Here is a 23,620-nt window from a genome sequence, read left to right as displayed (position 1 = left end):
ATTCTAAAATGCTCATTTCTGTTCTTATCTGTATCTACTACATTATTTTAAATCACTCCAGATGGGAATTTTCTCTTTGTTTTCAAATAATTCCATATGGAGTATTCTTTCCTAATAGTCTTTTTAGATTATATGCTAACCTCAAGGAAAGAGCTTTAGCTACTTATGGGGATAAATTTTTTTTTTTTAAATCCTAGAATTTTTTATTGTGGTAAAATATATATTTAAAATATTTGCCATTTTAATCAACTTAAGTGTAAAATTCAGTGGTGTTATTACATTCATAATGCTCAGCAACTATCAACACTATTTCCAAAAATTTTCTCCCAAAAAGAAGTGCTAAGTGTTATTTAAGCAATAACCCCCCATTCATCCCTTCCCCTCTAGTTTACTATTTGTTTCTGTAAATCTGTCCCTATATATTTCATGTAAGTGGAATTATATAGTCTTTGTCCTTTTGTTTCTGGCTTACTTCACTTCAGTTCATTCACTCAGTCATGTCAAGACTCTTTGCGACCCCATGGACTGCAGCACACAAGGCTTCCCTGTCCATCACCAACTCCCGGAGCTTGCTCAAACTCATGTCCATCGAATCAACGATGCCATCCAACAATCTCATCCTCTGTTGTCCCCTTCTCCTCCTACCTTCAATCTTTCCCAGCATCAGGGTCTTTTCAATGAGTCAGTTATTCACAGCAGATGGCCACAGTATTGGAGCTTAGGCTTCAGCATCAGTCCTTCCAATGAATATTTAGGAATTATTTCCTTTAGGATGGACTGGTTGGATCTTCTTGCAGTCCAAGGGACTCTCAAGAGTCTTCTCCAACACCACAGTTCAAAAGCATCAATTCTTCGGTGCTCAGCTTTCTTTTTTGGACCTTTATGGTCCAACTCTCATATCCATACACAAATACTGGAAAAACCATAGCTTTGACTAGACGGACCACTGTCGGCAAAGTGATGTCACTGCTTTTTAATACGCTGTTTAGGTCTGTCATAGCTTTTCTTCCAAAGAGCAAGCATATTTTAATTTCATGGCTGCAGTCACCATCTGCAGTGATTTTGAAGCCCAAAAAATAAAGTCTGTCACTGTTTCTATTGTTTCCCCATCTATCTGCCATGAAGTGATGGGACCAGATGCCATGATCTTTGTTTTTTGAATGTTGAGTTTTAAGCCAGATTTTTCACTCTCCTCTTTTACTTTCATCAAGAGGCACTTTAGTTCCTCTTCACTTTCTGCCATAAGGGTGGTGTCATTTGCATATTTGAGGTTATCAATATTTCTCCCAGCAATCTTGATTCCAGCTTGAGCTTCATCCAGCCTGGCATTTCGCATGATGTATTCTGCACCTACTTCACTCAGGATAATGCTTTTCAAGGTTCAACCATACTGCAGCATGTATCAGAGCTTCATTCCCTTTTATAACTGAGCAATATTCTATTGTATGTATATACCACAATTCATTTATCTACTCCTCGTTTGATAGACACTTAGCTGGCTTCTACCTTTTGGCGACTGTGAATAATGCTGCACAGAATATCGGCATACACTGTATCTGAGTCCCTGTTTTTCAGTTCTCTTGAGTGTATACCTAAGTGTGGAATTGCTGAATCATATGGTAATTCTATGTTTAACTTTTTGAGAAATCACCACTATTTTCCACAGTGCACCATTTAACATTCTTACTAACAGTATCTGAAGGTTCCAATTTGGCCACATCTTCACGAACACTTACTTTCCATTGGTCTTACTGCAGTTATTCAACAGGTGTTAAGATGGTATCTCTTTGTGGTTCTGATGTACATTTGCCTAATAACTAATGTTGGGCTTTCCAGGTGGTGCTAAAGGTAAAGAACCCACCTGCCAATGCAGGAGACACAAGAGATGTGTGTTTGATCCCTGGGTCGGTAAGATACCCGGATAAGGAAATGGCAACCTACTCCAGTATTCTTGCCTGGAGAATTCCAAGGACAGAGGGGCCTGGCAGGCTACAGTCCATAGAGTCACAGAGTCTGACATAACTGAGCACATAGACACAATAACTAATGTTGAGTACTTTTTCATGTGGTACTGCCCACTGTCCCTTCTCTAGAGAAATCTTAAAGTACTTGGCCCATTTTTAAATTGGGTTGTCTTCTGTTGCTGAATTACAGAAATCCTTTATATACTCTGGAACTTAAATCTTAACCAGAGATACAATTTACTTTTCTGGTTTGATTTTTGAATTAGGAGAAACATAGATGAGCACCTTCTGTCAGTCCTTCAGGTAGATCCCAGGTAGGTTAGAATATACAGACACAGTAAGTTGTAATATCTGCTTTTCTTCTTCCAGAACCAGTACTCGCAGTATGGGCTGCTGCCTTCAAGACTGCCTCAGAGCAGGGAGGGGATGGAGCAAGGACAAGTGAAAACACTACAAACTTTTGCTACCATTGCTAAGTTGCCTTTTTCTTGTTTCAGCATTCACTTGGTTGCTATAAAATTTTGTTGTTCAGAGTTCTTACAAAGTTGCTTCTGACAGTTTCTGCTAGTTTGACTGAAAGGGCAGGAACTTGGAGCTGCTTCTACACTATTTCCTAGATGTCACTCCAATCTTACAACTGTTAATCTGTGGCACTTTCATGATCATTTAGTTAAAAACACTTTCTAATTTCAATTTTGATTACTTCTTTGGTCTGAGGTTATTTAAAAGCATATTTAAAAATATCTAAACATACAAAGATTGTCTAGCTTCTTTCTTTTTTGGGGGGGGCGGTGGTTATTGTATATCTAGTTTAACTCCACTGTGGTCAGAGAACATACCTATGAATTAAATGTGTTGAAAATCTGTTGATCTGTTCTGACATAACACATGGTCTTTGTTCATAAATGGTTCAAATATGTTTATTAAAACTACAAATATAGCCAGGTTTAAATTTACAGTCTTAGTATTTTCTTTCTATTTGTCCTACCTGTTTTGTGTTCTCTCTTCTTCTTGTCTCTATGTTCCGAGTCCCCAAGACCACACTGCACCCCTGGGTCTGATCCCTCACTTGGAGGATTCACAGGACTCAGCATATAGTTATACTCCTTGATATGATTTATATTTATTATTTGGATATAATTTCTATTAAGTCTATGGATATGATTTATATTTATTATTTCACTGTGATAAATCATAGTGAAATACAGAGCAGAATCAGAATGGAGGAAAAGCATGTGGGCAAAGTCTGGAGGAAATAAGCTGCAAGTTTCCAAAAGTCCTCTCTCCCAGTGGAGTAAAGCTGGACACACTTAATTTCCCGAGCAATGAGTTGTAACAATATGTGAAAATTGTCTCCAGGAAATCACACTAGAGACTCAGGGCCCACAGTTTTTATTACGGGCTGGTCATGCACATATCCTCTGCCAACTAAATACCAAATTACTGACTACCAGAAGAAACAGAGTTCAGCATAAACTGTACTGTTTCTCCAAACAATTTAGGCACTCTTATCAAAGAGTGGTAGAAACCTTCTTGAAATCCAAATTTCCAGATATCAGCCAAGGACCAAACTTGCAAAAGCAGGACTTCCTAAAGATATTAGTCTGAAGTGTGCTAGGTTAACTCTTGCCTGCACAGCTTCATCAATTGCTTTTTAACATTTTCCCTCCATTAATTTAATTATGTGTTCTTTTCCAACTTTTATTACAGAGAGATGTTTGTCTGAAGTCTAATAAAATTTCTTCATTATTTTTTACTAAATAATAAAAGATTATTGACACTTTAACTCCATGTATGTACTTCCTACCTGACTTTTGTTATAGTTCATGTCATCCAGCTACGCTGAATGGCTGAAGGGCATGTCCCTGCTAGACAGGGCCTGACAAAATGCGGTCCACTGGAGAAGGGAATGGCAAATCACTTCAGTACTGTTGCCTTGAGAACCTCGTGAACAGTATGAAAAGATAAAAAGACAAGACACTGAAAGATGAGCTCCCCCAGGTCAGTAGCTGTTCAATATACCACTGGGGAAGAGCAAAGAAACAGCTCCAGAAGGAATGAAGAGGCTGAGCCAAAGTGGCACAAATTATGCCCACTGTGGTTGTATCTGGTAGTGAAAGTAAAATCCAATGCTGTAAAGAACAATATTGCATAGGAACCTAGACTGTTAGGTTCATGAATCAAGGTAAATTGGATGTAGTCAAACAGGAGATGGCAAGAGTGAACATCAACATTTTAGGAATTGGTGAACTAAAATGGTCAGGACTGGGTGAATTTAATTCAGATGACCATTATTTTACTACTGTGAGCAAGAATCCCTTAGAAGGAGTGGAGCAGCCCTCATAATTAACAAATGAGTCCAAAATGCAGTACTTGGGTACAATCTCAAAAATGACAGACTGATCTCTGTTCATTTTCATGGCAAACCATTCAACATCACAGTTTCGCTGAAGAAAATGAAGTTGAACGATTCTATGAAGACCTACATGACCTCCTAGAACTAACACCAAAAAAAAGATGTTCTTTTCATCATAGGGGACTGGAATGCAAAAGGAGGAAGTGAAGAGATACCTGGAATAACAGCCAAGTTTGGCCTTAAGAGTACAAAATGAAGCAGGGGAAAGGTTAACAGAGCTTTGCCAAGAAAACGCACTGGTCATAGCAAACACCCTTTTCCAACAACACAAGTGACGACTTTACACATGGACATCATCAGGTGGTCAGTACTGAAATCAGACTGATTATATTTTTTGCAGCTGAAGATGCAAAAGCTCTATACAGTTAGCAAAAGCAAGACCTGGAACTGACTGTGGCTTAGTGCCAACATCCACTGGATCATAGAAAAACCAGGAGAATTCCAGAAAAACACCTATTTCTGCTTCATTGACTACCTTAAAGCCTCTGTGTGGATCACAACAAACTGTGGAAAATTCTTAAAAAGATGGGAATACCAAACCACCTTACCTACCTCCTGCAAAACTTGTATTCAGGTCAAGAAGCAAAACTTAGAACTGGACATAGAACAACAGACCAGCTCAAAATAGTGAAAGGAGTACATCAAGATTGTATATTGTCACCCTGCTTATTTAACTGATATGCAGAGTACATCATGGGAAATGCCAGGCTGAAATCAGGATTGCTGGGAGAAATATCAATGACTTCAGATATGCAGATGACACCACCCTTATGGCAGAAAGTTAAGAGGAACTAAAGAGCCTCTTGATGAAGGTGAAAGAGGACAGTGAAAAAGCTGGCTTAAAACTCAACATTCAAAAAAACAAGATCATGGCACCTGGTCTCATCACTTCATAGCAAAAACATGGGGAAACAATGGAAACAGTGACAGATTTTATTTTCTAGGGCTCCAAAATCATGGCAGATGGTGACTGCAGCCATGAAATTAAAAGATGTTTGCTCCTTGGAAGAAAAGCTATGAAAAAACTAGACAGTATATTAAAAGGCAGTGACATCACTTTGCCAACAAAGGTCCATCTAATCAAAGGTATGGTTTTTCTAACAGTCATGTAAGGATGTGCGAGTTGGACCATAAAGAAGTCTGAATACCAAAGAATTGATGCTTGAACTGTGGTGTTGGAGAAGACTCTTGAGAGTCCCTTGGAATGCAAGGAGATCAAACCAGTCAATCCTAAAAGAAATCAATCCTGAATATTCACTGGAAGGACTAATGCTGAAGCTGAAGCTCTGATACTCTGGCCACCTGGTGTGAAGACCCAACTCATTAGAAAAGACCTGACACTGGGAAAGATTAAAGGCAGGAGGAGAAGGGGATGACAGAGGATGAGATGGTTGGATGGCACCACTGACTGAATGGATAAGAATTTGAGCAAGCTCCAGGAAATGGTGAAGAACAGGGAAGCTTGGCTGGCTGCAGTGCATGGGGCTGCAAAGAGTTGGATGTGACTGAGTGATTGAACAATGAGTTCTCTGCAGTTGAAGATGGAGAAGCTCTATACAGCCAGCAAAAACAAGACCTGGAGCTGACTGTGGCTTAGATCATCAGCTCCATTTTGCAAAATTCAGGCTCAAACTGAAGAACGCAGGGAAAACCACTAGGCCATTCCAGGTATGACCTAAATCAAATCCCTTATGATTATACAATGGAGGTGACAAATAGATTCAAAGGACTAGATCAGGTAGACAGCGTGCCTTAAGAACTATGGATGGAGGTTCATAACACTGTACAGGGGGTGGTGACCAAAACCATCTCCAAGAAAAAGAAATGCAAGAAGGCAAAGTGATTGTCAGAGGAGGCCTTACAAATAGCTGAGAAAAGGAGAGAAACAAAAGGCAAAGGATAAAGGGCAAGATATTCCCAAGTGAATGTAGAGTTCCAGAGAATAGCAAGGAGAGATAAGAAAGCCTTCTTAAGTGAACAATGCAAAGAAATAGAGAAAAACAACAGAATGGGAAAGACTAGAGATCTTTTTAAGAAAACTGGAACTACCAAGGGAACATTTCATGCAAAGACAGGCACAATAAAGGACAAAACCAGCAAGGACCTAGTAGAGGCAGAAGATATTAAGAACAGGTGGCAAGAATACACAGAACTGTACAAAAAAGCTCTTAATGACCAGGTAACCACCATGGGGTGATCATTCATCTAGAGCCAGACATCCTGGAGTGTGAAGTCAAGTGGGCCTTAGGAAGCATCACTACGAACAAAGCTAGTGGAGGTGATGGAATTCCAGTTGAGCTATTTCAAATCCTAAAAGATGATGCTGTGAAAGTGCTGCACTCAATATGTCAGCAAATTAGGAAAACTCAGCAGTGGCCACAGGACTGGAAAAGGTCAGTTTTCATTCCAATCCCAAAGAAAGGCAAATCCAAAGAATGTTCAAATTACTACACAACTGCACTCATTTTACATGCCAGCAAAATAATACTCAAAATCCTTCAAGCTAGGCTTCAGCAGTATGTGAACCAAGAACTTCCACATGCACAAGCTGGATTTAGAAAAGGCAGAGGAACCAGAAATCAAATGACCAAAATATGATGGATAACAGAAAAAAAAAATGGAATTCCAAAAAAAATCTACTTCTGCTTCATTGACTACACTAAAGCCTTTGACTGTGTGGATCACAACAAACTGTGGGATACTCTTGAAGAGATTGGAATACCAGACCACATTACCTGCTTCCTGAGAAATGTGTATCAGGATAAGAAGCAACAGACAGAACTGGACATGGAACAACGGACTGGTTTCAAATTGGGAAAGGAGTACGTTGGCTGTATATTGTCACCCTGCTTAACTTATATGCAGAGTACATTGTAACTAAATGTTGGACTGGAAGACTCACAAGCTGGAATCAAGATTGCCAGGAGAAATACCAACAATCTCAGGTATGTAGATTATACCACTTTAATGGCAGAAAGTAGAGAGTAACTAAAAAGCCTCTTGTTGAAGGTGAAAGAGGAGAGTGGAAAAGCTGGCTTAAAACTCAACAATCAAAAAATTAAGATCACAGGATCTTATACCATCACATCATGGCAAATAGATGGGGGAAAAAATGGAACACTGACAGGCTTTATTTTGGGGGGCTCCAAAATCAACATGGATGGAGACTGAAGACACGAAGAGTCTTGCTCTTGGGAGAAAATCTATGACAAACCTTGACAGTGTACTAAAAAGCACAGACATCAATCACTTTGCCAACAAAGGTCCATACAGGCAAAGCTTTGGTTTTTCCAGTAGTCATGTACGGATGTGAGAGCTGGACCATAAAGCTGGCTGAGCACCAAAGAATTGATACTTTCGAACTATGGTGCTAGAGAAGACTCTTGAGAGTCCCTTGGAAAGCAAGGATACTCACTGTGTCTGCACTTCAGAGTAGACATGACAGTGAATGACCAACAGCAATGTTTTTAATCTTCATATATTTTAAATTCCAAATCCAATTATTCCAATAAATGATTAACACATTCAAATTTCACCTACAGTTACTACACATTTGCCTCCCAGAGGTTCTGAAATCAATGTTGGGACTATTCTTCTACCTCCAGAACAACTACTAGTATTTCCTTTAATGCAGGGTTATCAGTAATCAAGTCTCTGCTTTGTTTGACTAAAAATGTTATTTTTAAAATCCATCTCATCTTTGTTTATTATAATTAACATCTTGATTATCAGTCTGGACTATAATCATACTGGCATTGGCAAGGAATTAATTGGCTGTACATTTAACAAGGAAAGGCTGTCTCTGACTCTTCTTTGAGCTAGTTTTTGCTGAACTAATACAAGTTATAAACAAGGTACTTGTTTTTGTTTTCATGAAGCTATAGGTTAACTATATAATCTATAGTTACCCATTATTTAATAACTATAAATTGCAGTCATAATTATACAATTAATTCTAATAACTAAACAATTGTTACTAATTGTAATTATTGACTAACGGTGTAATTAAAAAGGGATTTTTAAAACTAGACAGTTTCTCAATTCTAGTTACAAGCTGTGAAAAAATTAAACTTATAAATATCTTTTTGAATTAAACAAAATCATGTGTTCAAAATAAAAGTCTCATGACTTCTGAACTTGAACTTTTCAAAATAAATTTCAATTATTCTTAAAAATTTGCCCTGGGTTTTAAAAATTAAGTTAAAAGAGCCTAATCATGATTGAGATGATTTTCAATTATTTCAGATACATTTCAAGGACTAAAGCAAACACTCCCTTGAATTTAGACCTGCCAATCTGCAGATGAGTACACTGATCAGAAAATGGCCCACTCTCCGTGTCAGTCACTATTTTACCATGCTGAGAAGAAATATACTCTATTTGAAAGAATACTCAACAAATGACTTTTGTCTTACATTTGAAGAAAATTTCCACAATATACAGAATTCTAAATGGGCTATTATTTTATTTTGGCCCTTTAAATCCACTGTCTTCCATCTTCTAACACTGCTGCTCAAAGTTCAGTCAGACTTCTTACTATTGTTCCTTTGGCAGCAACAGTCTTTTTTGTGTGGTTACTTTTATAAATTTTTATGATTTTTCTCCATTGTTAGATTTTTAAAGTTTGACTAGAATGAGCATAAATATGTTTTTAATTATTTATTATGTCTTAACCTGTGACTTTATGTCTTTTACTATTTTTGGAAATTCGCAGCCTATCTCTCTTTGAATATTGCATTTCTGCATCATCCTCATTCATTTCTACTACCAGAACTAAAATTATACATCTGGTAGAACTTGCCAGCACAGCCCTTATCCCTTTTAAGTTTTCTTTTGTATTCTTCTATCCTTTTGTTTCTCTATGCTTATTCTGGATATGTTCAACTGATCTGCTCACATAGTATCGCTTCATCTATATCTATCCAGTAAAATCTAATTAGCTTCTGGATTATTAAAGTAAAACATACACTAAAGTAGAAAATTCTCAAGCATGTATCATGTAAAATGATGCTGAACACCTTGCTATATGCTTACTGGTCAAGCTCACCTTCACTTAACTTTTAGCCATACTTGTAACTCTGCAAAAACTTCCAGAAGAAATGCAGCTACAAATGCCAGGCACTGTTCTGGTTTCCTTCCTCTCCCATGTCTTATTTTTATACCTTCTCCAGATAGTCTGTTCTCAGAGGGAGCATCTATCTGAATCAAGTAGTTTGCAACTGCTACAAAGCTCCTGCATTTAATTCTTTTTATTTTATTTTTAAACTTTACATAATTGTATTAGTTTGCCAAATATCAAAATGAATCCGCCACAGGTATACATGTGTTCTCCATCCTGAACCCTCCTCCCTCCCCATACCATCCCTCTGGGTCATCCCATTGCGCTAGCCCCAAGCATTCAGTATCGTGCATCGAACCTGGACTGGCAACTCGTTTCATACATGATATTTTACATGTTTCAATGCCATTCTCCCAAATCTTCCCACCCTCTCACTCTCCCACAGAGTCCATAAGACTGTTCTATACATCAGTGTCTCTTTTGCTGTCTCGTACACAGGGTTATTGTTACCATCTTTCTAATTTCCATATATATGCGTTAGTATACTGTATTGGTGTTTTTCCTTCTGGCTTACTTCACTCTGTATAATAGGCTCCAGTTTCATCCACCTCATTAGAACTGATTCAAATGTATTCTTTTTAATGGCTGAGTAATACTCCATTGTGTATATGTACCACAGCTTTCTTATCCATTCATCTGCTGATGGACATCTAGATTGCTTCCATGTCCTGGCTATTATAAACAGTGCTGCGATGAACATTGGGGTACACGTGTCTCTTTCCCTTCTGGTTTCCTCAGTGTGTATGCCCAGCAGTGGGATTGCTGGATCATAAGGCAGTTCTATTTCCAGTTATCAATGAGTTAAAGCCATGAAATAACAGAACATTTACTTCATCTTCAGATAACATAAAAGTATCATAATAACTAACAATAATTGGAGAATTAGGACCAAAAAAGATAGCTTGAGACTAGAACACTATGAAGACTGGCAGTCATTTTAAATTTTTTTTTTTTTTAAGAATAGTAATTTCTTGAGAATTTGATAGAAGTTGTGGACACAGAAAAATACACATGGGTGTATTTGCCAAATATATTTACATGTAATTTAAAGAAGCTCAAAAACCTCTGAAGCTCATCCATGGGTCATATAATATTCTAGAGAAGCCTTGTTCAGTCAAGACAAAATGTAACTACTATCAAAGTAAACTCCAAATATATTCAACTATGTAAGTACAGCATGGGCATTTAGTTAGCCTGAGTTTTAATCAACAGTGTGATAGGCTGCCACTGAAAAGTAATCTTAGGCAACATTAAGGAACATATTCCAGAACAATGTGGTTAACAGTCTCACTATTAGGGGTACTGAACAACACCCTAGAGTATTACACAGAATTGTGGGAACAGTATTTTGATTGTGTGTGCTCAGTTGCATCTGACTCTTTGCGCCCCTATGGTCTGGCAGGCATCTCTGTCCATGGGATTTTCTAGGCAAGAATACTGGAATGGGTTGCCATTTTCTCCTTCAGTGGATCTTCCTGACGCAGGGATCAAACCCGTGTCTCCTGCATTGGCAGGTGGATTCTTTACTGCTGAGCTATCAGGAAAGCACCCAATATTTTGTTAAGGAACATTAAAAGTCTAAGTCACATCTACAGAAGATAATCAGGATGGGGGAAGAAGCTTGAAGTCATGTTATCTAAGGAACAGATGAAAGAATGAAGGATATTTAACTTATAGAAGGAAATGTTTAGTGAATTCATAAATATCTAAGTGAAAGTGAAGTGAAAGTGAAAGTCCCTCAGTTGTGCCCGACTCTTGGCAACCCCATGGAATTCAAGGAATTCTCCAGGCCAGAATACTGGAGTGGGTAGCTGGTCCCTTCTCCAGGGAATCTTTCCAACCCAGGGATCAAACCTAGGTCTCCTGCTTGGCAGGCAGATTCTTTACCACTGAGCCACCTGGGAATAGGAAAGGATGTCCTAAAGAACTCTATTTCTTTTTCAGTCAGATAACAGAACTAAGACAACTGCCTGGAAATTACAGGGAAATTAACTTTGAAACAACAGAGGAAAAAGGAGTATTTAAAGAGCTGAATGAAAAAGAAAGTTTCTATTATAGTCACTAGACATGCTGAACCACAGATGACCAGCCATCTTCCAGAAATACTGTAGGAAATTTATGTAGGGGCATAAAACTAAATTAGGCATCACCTAAGATTTCTCTTAAGAGTTAGATTCACGAGTCTATTTTTTTTTTTAAAGAGGTCATCTAAAAAATTATCTTTAGAGAAAAGAGGGAATTGATATTAATTTTCACCTCAACTATTATCACTTTATTTCTATGAATATGACCTCTTTTCTCAAATGAATATATATATGTGTATACACATACACACACACACACACACACACACACACATATATGTAGGATTTAAAGCAGTAAGTATTTCCAGTCAAAATATTAACCAAGTACAATGACATAAAGAAAGAAATTTCACTCTTGGGTGATAAGCATTACATAAAACTTAAAGACAAAATAAATAAAGGTTTTGGAAGTCAAGATACCTGTTTTCTCTTACTTGTTGCCTCAACTTTTCATCCTTTAGACTTTCATGTTTTAGTTTTGCCAGTTCCGTAGCCAATTTTTCTTCTTGTTCAAGCTGGAGCTCCCTCAATCTTTTGTTTTCTTCTGCCTAAACAAAAAAACAAACTTTAGTCATTTGTCCTCCAGAATCAGATATTTTTTTATAAAGGCTGAATTTGTTTTATAGTAGAAAACTACAAGTGCCTTCTGAGCAGTCAACTATTCACATTTTATTTTAAAATACAAAATATTATTTCCATAAATAATTTTTCTGAACATTTTGTCATGGAAAATTCCAAACATCAAACATGAAAGGAAGACTACTGAAACACACCTTCAGGAAGCCATCACTCATCTTCAACAATTATCAATATTTTCCCAATCTTGTTTGCCTACTCTTCTACTCCACTCCTACTTTTTTCTGCATTTTTTTTTCTGGCTAGAGTATTCAAAAACAAATTCTAGATATATCATTGCTTTGTAAATAGTTCAATATTGATCTTTGACAAGAATTTCTTCTTATATAAACATAGTATTAATAAACTGAAATAAATTAACAATAATTCTTTCAGATCAGATCAGATCAGTCGCTCAGTAGTGTCCGACTCTTTGCGACCCCATGAATCGCAGCATGCCAGGCCGCCCTGTCCATCACCAACTCCCAGAGTTCACTCAGACTCACATCCATTGAATCAGTGATGCCATCCAGCCATCTCATCCTCTGTCGTCCCCTTCTCCTCTTGCCCCCAATCCCTCCCAGCATCAGAGTCTTTTCCAACGAGTCAACTCTTCGCATGAGGTGGCCAAAGTACTGGAGTTTCAGCTTTAGCATCATTCCTTCCAAAGAAATCCCAGGGCTGATCTCCTTCAGAATGGACTGGTAGAATCTCCTTGCAGTCCAAGGGACTCTCAAGAGTCTTCTCCAACACCACAGTTCAAAAGCATCAATGCTTCGGCGCTTAGCCTTCCTAACAGTCCAACTCTCACATCCATAATACCACAGGAAAAACCATAGCCTTGACTAGACGAACCTTTGTTGGCAAAGTAATGTCTCTGCTTGTGAATATGCTATCTAGGTTGGCCATAACTTTCCTTCCAAGGAGTAAGCGTCTTTTAATTTCATGGTTGCAGTCACCAGCTGCAGTGATTTTGGAGCCCAAAAAAATAAAGTCTGACACTGTTTCCCCATCTATTTCCCATGAAGTGATGGGACCAGATGCCGTGATCTTCGTTTTCTGAATGTTGAGCTTTAAGCCAACTTTTTCACTCTCCACTTTCACCTTCATCAAGAGGCTTTTTAGTTCCTCTTCACTTTGTGCCATAAGGGTGGTGTCATCTGCATATCTGAGGTTATTGATATTTCTCCCGGCAATCTTGATTCCAGCTTGTGTTTCTTCCAGTCCAGCGTTTCTCATGATGTACTCTGCATAGAAGTTAAATAAACAGGGTGACAATATAGCCTTGACGTGCTCCTTTTCCTATTTGGAACCAGTCTGTTGTTCCATGTCCAGTTCTAACTGTTGCTTCCTGACGTGTATACAAATTTCTCAAGAGGCAGATCAGGTGCTCTGGTATTCCCATCTTCTGCAGAATTTTCCACAGTTTATTGTGATCCACACAGTCAAAGGCTTTGGCATAGTCAATAAAGCAGAAATAGATGTTTTTCTGGAACTCTCTTGCCTTTTCCATGATCCAGTGGATGTTGGCAATTTGATCTCTGGTTCTTCTGCCTTTTCTAAAACCAGCTTGAACATCAGAAGTTCACGGTTCACATATTGCTGAAGCCTGGCTTGGAGAATTTTGAGCATTACTTTACTAGCGTGTGACATGAGTGCAATTGTGCGGTAGTTTGAGCATTCTTTGGCATTGCCTTTCTTTGGGACTGGAATGAAAACTGACCTTTTCCAGTCCTGTGGCCACTGCTGAGTTTTCCAGATTTGCTGGCATATTGAGTGCAGCACTTTCACAGCATCATCTTTCAGGATTTGGAATAGCTCAACTGGAATTCCATCATCTCCACTAGCTTTATTCGTAGTGATGCTTTCCAAGGCCCACTTGACTTCACATTCCAGGATGTCTGGCTCTAGGTGAGTGATCACACCATTGTGATTATCTGGGTCGTGAAGATCTTTTTTGTACAGTTCTTCTGTGTATTCTTGCCACCTCTTCTTAATATCTTCTGCTTCTGTTAAGTCCATACCATTTCTGTCCTTTATCGAGCCCATCTTTGCATGGAATGTTCCTTTGGTATCTCTGATTTTCTTGAAGAGATCTCGTCTTTCCCATTCCGTTGTTTTCCTCTATTTATTTGCATTGATCACTGAAGAAGGCTTTCTTATCTCTTCTTGCTATTCTTTGGAACTCTACATTCAAATGAGTATATCTTTCCTTTTCTCCTTTGCCTTTCATTTATCTTCTTTTCACAGTTATTTTTAAGGCCTCCCCAGACATCCATTTTGCTTTTTTGCATTTCTTTTCCATGGGGATGGTCTTGATCCCTGTCTCCTGTACAATGTCACGAACCTCATTCCATAGTTCATCAGGCACTCTGTCTATCAGATCTAGGCCCTTAAATTTATTTCTCACTTCCACTGTATAATCAAAAGGGATTTGATTTAGGTCATACCTGAATGGTCTAGTGGTTTTCCCTACTTTCTTCAATTTAAGTCTGAATTTGGCAATAAGGAGTTCATGGTCTGAGCCAAAGTCAGCTCCTGGTCTTGTTTTTGCTGACTGTATAGAGCTTCTCCATCTTTGGCTGCAAAGAATATAATCAATCTGATTTCGGTGTTGACCACCTGGTGATGTCCATGTGTAGAGTCTTCTCTTGTGTTGTTGGAAGAGGGTGTTTGCTATGACCAGTGCATTTTCTTGGCAAAACTCTTATTAGTCTTTGCCCTGCTTCATTCCGTATTCCAAGGCCAAATTTGCCTGTTACTCCAGGTGTTTCTTGACTTCTACTTTTGAACTCCAGTCCCCTATAATGAAAAGGACATCTTTTTTGGGTGTTAGTTCTAAAAGGTCTTGTAGGTCTTCATAGAACCGTTCAACTTCAGCTTCTTCAGCATTACTGGTTGGGGCATAGACTTAAATTACTGTGATACTGAATGGTTTGCCTTGGAAATGAACAGAGATCATTCTGTCGTCTTTGAGATTGCATCCAAGTATTGCATTTCGGACTCTTTTGTTGACCATGATGGCTACTCCATTTCTTCTGAGGGATTTCTGCCCGCATCTGAGTTAAATTCACCCATTCCAGTCCATTTCAGTTCACTGATTCCTAGAATGTCGACATTCACTCTTGCCATCTCTTGTTTGACCACTTCCAATTTGCCTTGATTCATGGACCTGACATTCCAGGTCCCTATGCAATATTGCTCTTTACAGCATCGGACCTTGCTTCTATCACCAGTCACATCCACAGCTGGGTATTTTTTTTGCTTTGGCTCCATCCCTTCATTCTTTCGGGAGTTATTTCTCCACTGATCTCCAGTAGCATATTGGGCACCTACTGACCTGGGGAGTTTCTCTTTCAGTATCCTATCAGTTTGCCTTTTCATACTGTTCATGGGGTTCTCAAGGCAAGAATACTGAAGTGGTTTGCCATTCCCTTCTCCAGTGGACCACATTCTGTCAGATCTCTCCACCATGACCCGCCCATCTTGGGTTGCCCCACGGGCATGGCTTAGTTTAATTGAGTTAGATAAGGCTGTAGTCCTAGTGTGATTTTTTTTTAATTTTATTTTATTTTTTAAACTTTACATAATTGTATTAGTTTTGACTAGTTTTCTGTGAGTATGGTTTCAGTGTGTCTGCCCTCTGATGCCCTCTTGCAACACCTATCGTCTTACTTGGGTTTCTCTTACCTTGGGCGTGGGGTATCTCTTCATGGCTGCTCCAGAAAAGCACAGCCATTGCTGCTTACCTTGGACGAGGGGTATCTCCTCACCCTAATAATAATTCTTTAGAAAGGCCTAATGACTTGTCCATACTCAGGTTTCCCTAATTGTCTCAAATATCCTTTTTCTGTTTGTTTATTTTTTGGGTTTGTTCAAATCAAAATCCAAGCCAACCCATATACTGTATCTAGTTACAATTTATCTTAAGTCTCTTTCATTTTTTAAGTCTCCTCACACAGTTCCTCCCCCCTCCACCCTACTCCTCCTAGCAAGGCACGGACTTGTAGAAATTATGACATATGACCCACAGGATGCCCCACATTCTGAACTTGACCAATTGCTTCCCCAAGATATCCCTTATCTTGTTTCTTTTTCCTACTTCCTATAAAATGGTTGAAAGATCTAGAGACTTGATTAAATGCTATTTTTAGGAAAGAATAAACACATAAAAGGGGTTTCCTGGTGGCTCAGTGGTAAAGAACCTGCCTACCAATGTAGGAAACTTGGGTTTGATACCTGGGTTAGGAAGATCCCCTGGACAGGGAAATGGCAACCTACTCCACTATTCCTGCCTGGGAAATCCCATGGACAGAAGAGGCTGGCAGGCTACAGTCCATGGGGTTGTAAAAGAGTCAGACATAACTGAGCAACTGAGTACGGCATGACAAGCACATAAAAAGATGTTCAATATCATTAAACATCAGGAAGTTCAAGTTAAAACAACAATGATGTATCACTACATACATACTGGAATAGCAGCTAAAATGAAAAGTTGTAACAAAACCAAACGCTGGTGAGAACCTACATAATTCACACATTGCTGGGTGGTAATGTAAAATGGTACAGCCACTCTGAAAGATAGCTTTACAGTTTGTTATAAAGCTAACATGCAATTACAACTCAACAGCTGTATTCTTAAGCATTTATCCCAGATAAATGACAACACATGTTTATTTAAAAACCTATACCCAAAATGTTTATAGCAGATTTATTCAAAACAGCCAACTGAAAATACCCAGACATTCTTTAGCAGGTGAAGGTCAAATAAACTGCGGTATATCCATACTATGGAACACTGCTCAGCAACAAAGAGGAATGAGCATTAATAGAAGCTACAATCTGGCTGAACCTCTAGAAATTCTGCTGAGTGAAAAAAATCCAATCTCTAAAGGTAGCATACTGTTTGATTCTATTTATATAATGTTCTTGGAACAAGCTCTATTTTAAGGCTGAAACATAATTCACAAAGCATTCAATTTGTATTTCACAATTCACAACTCAGCAGGTTTTTAGTATATTCACAGTGTTGCACATCCAAAACCACTGGCTAGTTTCAGAACTTTTTAAAGATAGACTATTATTTGGAGCAGTACTGAGTTCACAGCAAAACTGAGAACAGAGTTCCCATGTACACTATTCCCACACACATGCACAGCCCCCCTCACTATAACATTCCACACCAGCGGGGAGATTTGCTACAATCAATAAACCCACATTGACACATCATCACCCAGGGTTCAGTTTACCTTACAGTTCAGTTTGGATGTTATATATTCTATGGGTTTGAACAAATGTACAATGATATGTATCTACCATTACAGTATCATACAGAATTCCACCACCCTTAAAATCCTCTATGCTCTGCTTACTCATCCCTCACTCCTCAAAACTCCTGGCAACCATTAATCTTTACTATCTTCATTGTTTAATGTTTTTCAGAATGTCGTATCATTGAAATCATATGCCTTTTCAGATTGGCTTCTTTCACTTATTAATACACATTTAAGATTTTTCCATGTCTTTCCATGACTTGATAGCTCATTTCTTTTAGCACTGAATAATATTCTATTTTCTGGATTATTTCTTCATTCACCTACTGAAGGACATCTCGGTTGCTTACAGGTTTTGGCTAGTATAAACAAAGCTGCCATAAACATCCACAGGCAGGTTTTTGGGTAGATGTAAGCTTTTAACATTACAGAACATTTTTATCACTCCACAAAAGAAACCTCACAGCTGTTAGCAATCATCATTCCCTTTACCCCTCAACCATTAATCTATTTTCTAGCTGTGGGAATTTGCCTATTCTAGATATTGAAATGAAATCACTCAATACATGGGGCTTCTCTTGTGGCTCACTGCCTGCAGTGCGGGAGACCTGGGTTCAATCCCTGAGTTGGGAAGATCCCTTGGAAAAGGGAAGGGCTACCCACTCCAGTAGTCTAGCCTGGAGAATTCCATGGACTGTTTAGTCCATGGGGTCACAAAAAGTTGGACACGACTGAGCCACTTTCGGTCACATGCATTACATGGCCTCTTTGTGTTTGGCTTCTTTCATTTAGCATAATGCTTTCAAGGTTCACCCATGCTGTAGCACATACCAGTAATGCATACCTTTTTATGGTTGTATACTACTGTGCTGTATAGACACAACAAATCTTATTTATCCATTCACAAACTGATGAGTATTTGGATTGTTTCCACTTATCTGGCTATCATGAATAATGCTGCAATATGAACATCTGTGCAAAAGTAACACAAGCTGGAATCAAGATTGCCGGGAGAAATATCAATAACCTCAGATATGCAGATGACACCACCCTTATGGCACAGAGTGAAGAAGAACTGAAGAGCCTCTTGATGAAGGTGAAAGTGGAGAGTGAAAAAGTTGGCTTAAAGCTCAACATTCAGAAAACAAAGATCATGGCATCCGGTCCCATCACTTCATGGGAAATAGATGGGGAAACAGTGGAAACAGTGTCAGACTTTATTTTTCTGGGCTCCAAAATCACTGCAGCTGGTGACTGCAACCATGAAATTAAAAGACACTTACTCCTTGGAAGGAAAGTTATGACCAACCTAGATAGCATGTTCAAAAGCAGAGACATTACTTTGCCAACAAAGGTTCGTCTAGTCAAGGCTATGGTTTTTCCTGTGGTCGTGTATGGACGTGAGAGTTGGACTGTGAAGAAGGCTGAGCACCGAAGAACTGATGCTTTTGAACAGAGGTGTTGGAGAAGACTCTTGAGAGTCCCTTGGACTGCAAGGAGATCCAACCAGTCCATTCTGAAGGAGATCAGCCCTGGGATTTCTTTGGAAGGAATGATGCTAAAGCTGAAACTCCAGTACTTTGGCCACCTCATGCGAAGAGTTGAGTCATTGGAAAAGACTCTGATGCTGGGAGGGATTGGGGGCAAGAGGAGAGGGGGACGACAGAGGATGAGATGGCTGGATGGCATCACTGACTCGATGGACGTGAGTCTGAGTGAACTCTGGGAGTTGGTGATGGACAGGGCGGCCTGGCATGCTGCGATTCATGGGGTCGCAAAGAGTCGGACACGACTGAGTGACTGATCTGATCTGATCTGATATTTTCAATTATCCTGGTCATATGCTTAGGAGTGGAACTGCTATGTAATAGAGTAACTATGTTTAACTTTTTAAGTAACTACCAAACTGCTATGCACAGTCACTATACCATTTTACATTTCCATCCAAAATGTACAAGAGCTCCAACACTTTTTTTCCTCTTCTCCCCCAAATGTAGCAGTCCTCATTGGTCTCAAGTGGTATCTCATCGTGGTTTTGATCTGCATCTCCCTAATGACTAATGATGCTGAGCAGTTTTTTTGGATATTGTTTATTTATATACATTCTTTAGAGTAATGGCTATTGAAATTCCCTCCTCATTAATTTTTTTTTTTCTGTTTACTGATGAATTGTACATTGAACATTCTGTAAGTGACAAAATTATAGAAATAGAGAACATATTAGTGATTATTAGACTTAGGGATGAGGTAGGGCCAGACAAGAAAGATATGGGTATGCTTATAAAAGGACATAATATGGGATCCCTGTGATCATGGAATGCTTCTGGATCTTAGCCGTGGTTTATATATACAAAGCTACATGTTAGCCAATGACTCCTGAGTGGAGAATTGGCTCCGCAGCTGACAGCAGCAGCGGTGAGGCTGGGGTGCCCTCTGCTCCTGGGTATCCACCAACATCCGCTCCAGCCTTCCCCAGACCCACTTCCAAGCCACAAGAGCAGGGCCTTTTCCTCCACCCCTGGCTGCACACTGACTGACACCTGACAGCCAGTGAAGGTTTAAATGCTCAACGAAGATTATCAGTGGGACAGCCAGGGCACCAGGCACATCATCCAGCTCCATTGAGCAGCTAAAGGGTATGTCCCTGTTAGTTAAGGCCTGACAAAACGTGGTCCACTGGAGAAGGGAATGGCAAACCACTACAGTATTCTTGCCTTGAGAACCCCATGAACAGTATGAAAAGGCAAGAAGATGTAACACTGAAAGATGAACCTCCCAGGTCAGTAGGTGTACTGGGGAAGAGCAGAGAATTAGCTACGGAAAGAATGAAGGGGTTGAATGGGAAATAACACCCAATTGTGGTTGTATCTGGTGATGAAAATCAAGTCCAATGCTATAAAGAACAATATTGCATAGGAACCTAGAATGTTAGGTCCATGAATCAAAACTGGATGTGGTCAAACAGGAGATAGCAAGAGTGAACATCGACATTTCATGAATCAGTGAACTAAAATGAACAAGAATGGGAGAATTTAATTCAGGTGACTATTATATCTACTACTGTGGGCAAGACTCCCTGAGAAGGAATGGAGTAGCCCTCATAATCAACCAATGAGTCTGAAATGCAGTACTTGGGTACAATTTCAAAAATGACAGACTGATCTCTGCTCATTTTCAAGGCAAACCATTCAACATCACAGTAATTTAAGCCTATGCCACTACCACTAATACTGAAGATGATGAAGTTGAATGGTTCTGAGAAGACCAACACCTAGACCTACACCTACACCCAGAACTAACACCAAAAAAAGATGTCCTTTTCATCATAGGGGACTGGAATGCAAAAGTAAGAGGTTAAGAGATACCCAGACTAACAGGGAAGTTTGACCTTGGAGTACAAAATGAAGCAGGGCAAAGGCTAACCAAGTTTTACCAAAAGAACGCACTGGTCACAAACACTCTCTTCCAACAACACAAGAGATGACTTTACACATGGACATCACCAGATGGTCAGTACCAAAATCAGACTGATTATATTCCTTGCAGTCAAAGATGGAGAAGCTCTCACAGTCAGCAAAAACAAGACCTGGAGCTGACTGTGGCTCAGATCATCTGCTCCTTTTTGCAAAATTTAGGCTCAAATTGAAGAAAGTAGGGAAAACCACTACGCCATTCAGGTATGACCTAATCAAATCCCTTATGATTATACAGTGGAGGTGACAAATAAATTCAAGGAAATAGACCTGGTAGACACAGTGCCTGAAGAACTATGGACAGAGGTTCATAACATTGTACAGGAGGTGGTGACCAAAACCATCTCCAAGAGAAAGAAATGCAAGAAGGCAAAGTCTGAGGAGGCCTTACAAATAGTTCAGAAAAGAAGAGAAGCAAAAGGCAAAGGAGAAAAGGAAAAATATTCCCAAGAGAATGTAGAGTTCCAGAGACTAGCAAGGAGAGATAAGAAAGCCTTCTTGAGTGAATAATGCAAAGAAAAAGAGGAAAACAACAGAATGGGAAAGACAAAATTGGAAATACCAAGGGAACCTTTCATACAAAGATAGGCACAATAAGGACAAAAATGGAAAGAATCTAACAGAAGCAGAAGAGATTAAAAAGTGGTGGCAAGAATACACAGAAGAATTAACACAAAAAGCTCTTCATGACCCAGATAACCACAATTGTGTGGTCACTCACCTAGAGCCAGACATACTGGAGAACTGGACATGGAACAATGGACTGGTTCAAAATTGGGAAAGGAGTATATCAAGGCTGTACTGTCACCCTGCTTATTTAATTTATATGCAGAGTAAAAACATCATGTGAAATGCTGGGCTGGATGAAATCACAAGCTGGAACCAAGACTGCCAGGAGAAATATCAACAACCTCAGACATGCAGATGATACCACTTTAATGGCAGAAAGTGAAGAGGAACTAGAGGTGAAAGAGGCAAGTGAAAAAGCTGGCTTAAAACTCAACATTCAAAAAACTAATATCATGGCGTCTGGTCCTATCATTTCATGGCAAATATAAGTGGAAAATGTGGAAACAGTGTCATTTAATTTTCTTGGGCTCCAAAATCAACACAGACAGTGACTGCAGCCAAGAAATTAAAAGACAGTTGCTTCTTGGAAGAAAAGCTATGACAAACCTAGACAGTGTATTCAAAAGCAGGGACATCACTTTGCTGACAAAGATCTATATAATCAGAGCTATACTTTTTCCAGTAGTCATATATGGATGTGAGTTGTACTACAAAGAAGGCTGAATATTGAAGAATTGATGCTTTCAAACTGTGGTGCTGGAGAAGAGTCTTGAGAGTCCCTTGGACAGCAAGGAGATGAAACCAGTCAATCCTAAAGGAAATCAACACTGACAATTCATTGGAAGGAATGCTGCTGAAGCCGAAGGTCCAATACTTTGTCCACCTGATGCAAAGATCTGATTCACTGGAAAAGACCCCAATGCTGGGAAAGACTGAGGGCAAGAGGAGAAGGAGGTGCAGTTCCATAGAACTGCACATCCATAGAACTGTAAAGAATGAATTTTATCACATGTGAATTTAAAAAGAAATCAACTAGCACATCCATACCATATACTACTACTTAATAATGAGTAAACTACTGACACATCCAACAACTTAAATGAATCTCAGAGAGCAGAAGATGGGAGATCGCCAGCCTCCGCACAGATACATCAAAAACTCATCAAGATCGGGAACAACTACAAAACAACCTCTTGACCTGAGGCCTCTGGGGGGAGGGTGGCAAGCTAACTTCCCTGGAATGAGGTAGGACAGAGAACAAAAACATAAAAACGGAAGAGATGGAGAACTTCAAGATGGGAGCTTGTGCCCCCAGGAAGGGAGGGAGTCGTGAAGGAGGAAGAGTTTCCATGCAATGGGAAGCGCCCTCACAGGCTGGACCAAGGGGGAACTGCAGAATCTTAGAGAGCTGGGCAAAGTGGGGGACCTAGAGGGCAGAATTCAGAGAAGCTGCATTTCTCAGCCCATAAGCAGCTCACAGACCCTGGCCCTGACCAGACGACAGACTCAGAGAGCCAAGAAGTTCACAGAAGCCCCGCGGCACATAACGTGGGTCCAAGGTGCCAAGAGAAGAGCACACAAACCATGAGGTGCAGAGGGTTGGCCCAGGGTGCTGACAGAAAGGCACACAAGTCCCGAGGTGCAGAGGGTGTGCTCAGGGTGTGGAAAGAAACCCATGCAAGTCTCTGCGATGCAGAACGCAGGTTTGGAGAGCTGAGAAAAGCGCCATGCAAGCCCCTGCCTAGCAAGCATCAGCCTGCAGTGCAGGGCAGGACCAGGGTACAGAAGCTTCAGCAAAAATTCAAGGGACAAGTAGGGGCCTGGCAGCAATGAGGATATGCTGAGGGCCACTTCGACATGGCTGCAGAAACAGACTTGTCTAACACTGCCAAAGCCAGGAGGGCTGTCCAACGTCATACTGAATCCACAGACACCCCAAAACCTACTACTACACACTCTGCTGCCCTGCAGAGAGATGAGATCCAGCTCCATCAACAAGAACACAGGCACAAGTCCCCCTAACCAGGAAACCACCACAGGACACTAATTCAACCCCATCCACAGGGGCACACTCCACAACTAAGAACTATGAACTTGAGAATTTTC

General features: G+C 39.8%; 1 protein-coding gene across 5 annotated transcripts in view; it reads right to left on the bottom strand.

Annotated features, from left to right (window-relative positions):
* MNS1 (meiosis specific nuclear structural 1) overlaps window positions 1-23,620 on the bottom strand; it is a 116,132-nt gene that overhangs the window by 44,647 nt on the left and 47,865 nt on the right. For all 5 annotated transcript variants that reach the window (XM_055537873.1, XM_055537874.1, XM_055537871.1 and 2 more), the window contains one exon: window positions 12,004-12,131. In XM_055537873.1, coding sequence (XP_055393848.1) covers window positions 12,004-12,131 — 128 coding nt within the window. The remainder of the gene's footprint in view (window positions 1-12,003; window positions 12,132-23,620) is intronic.

This window comes from Bubalus kerabau, chromosome 10 (genome assembly GCF_029407905.1).
Source record: "Bubalus kerabau isolate K-KA32 ecotype Philippines breed swamp buffalo chromosome 10, PCC_UOA_SB_1v2, whole genome shotgun sequence".
Taxonomy (NCBI): domain Eukaryota; kingdom Metazoa; phylum Chordata; class Mammalia; order Artiodactyla; family Bovidae; genus Bubalus; species Bubalus kerabau.
The sequence above is the reverse complement of the archived record's forward strand: the minus strand, read 5'-3'. Positions and strand labels throughout refer to the sequence as shown.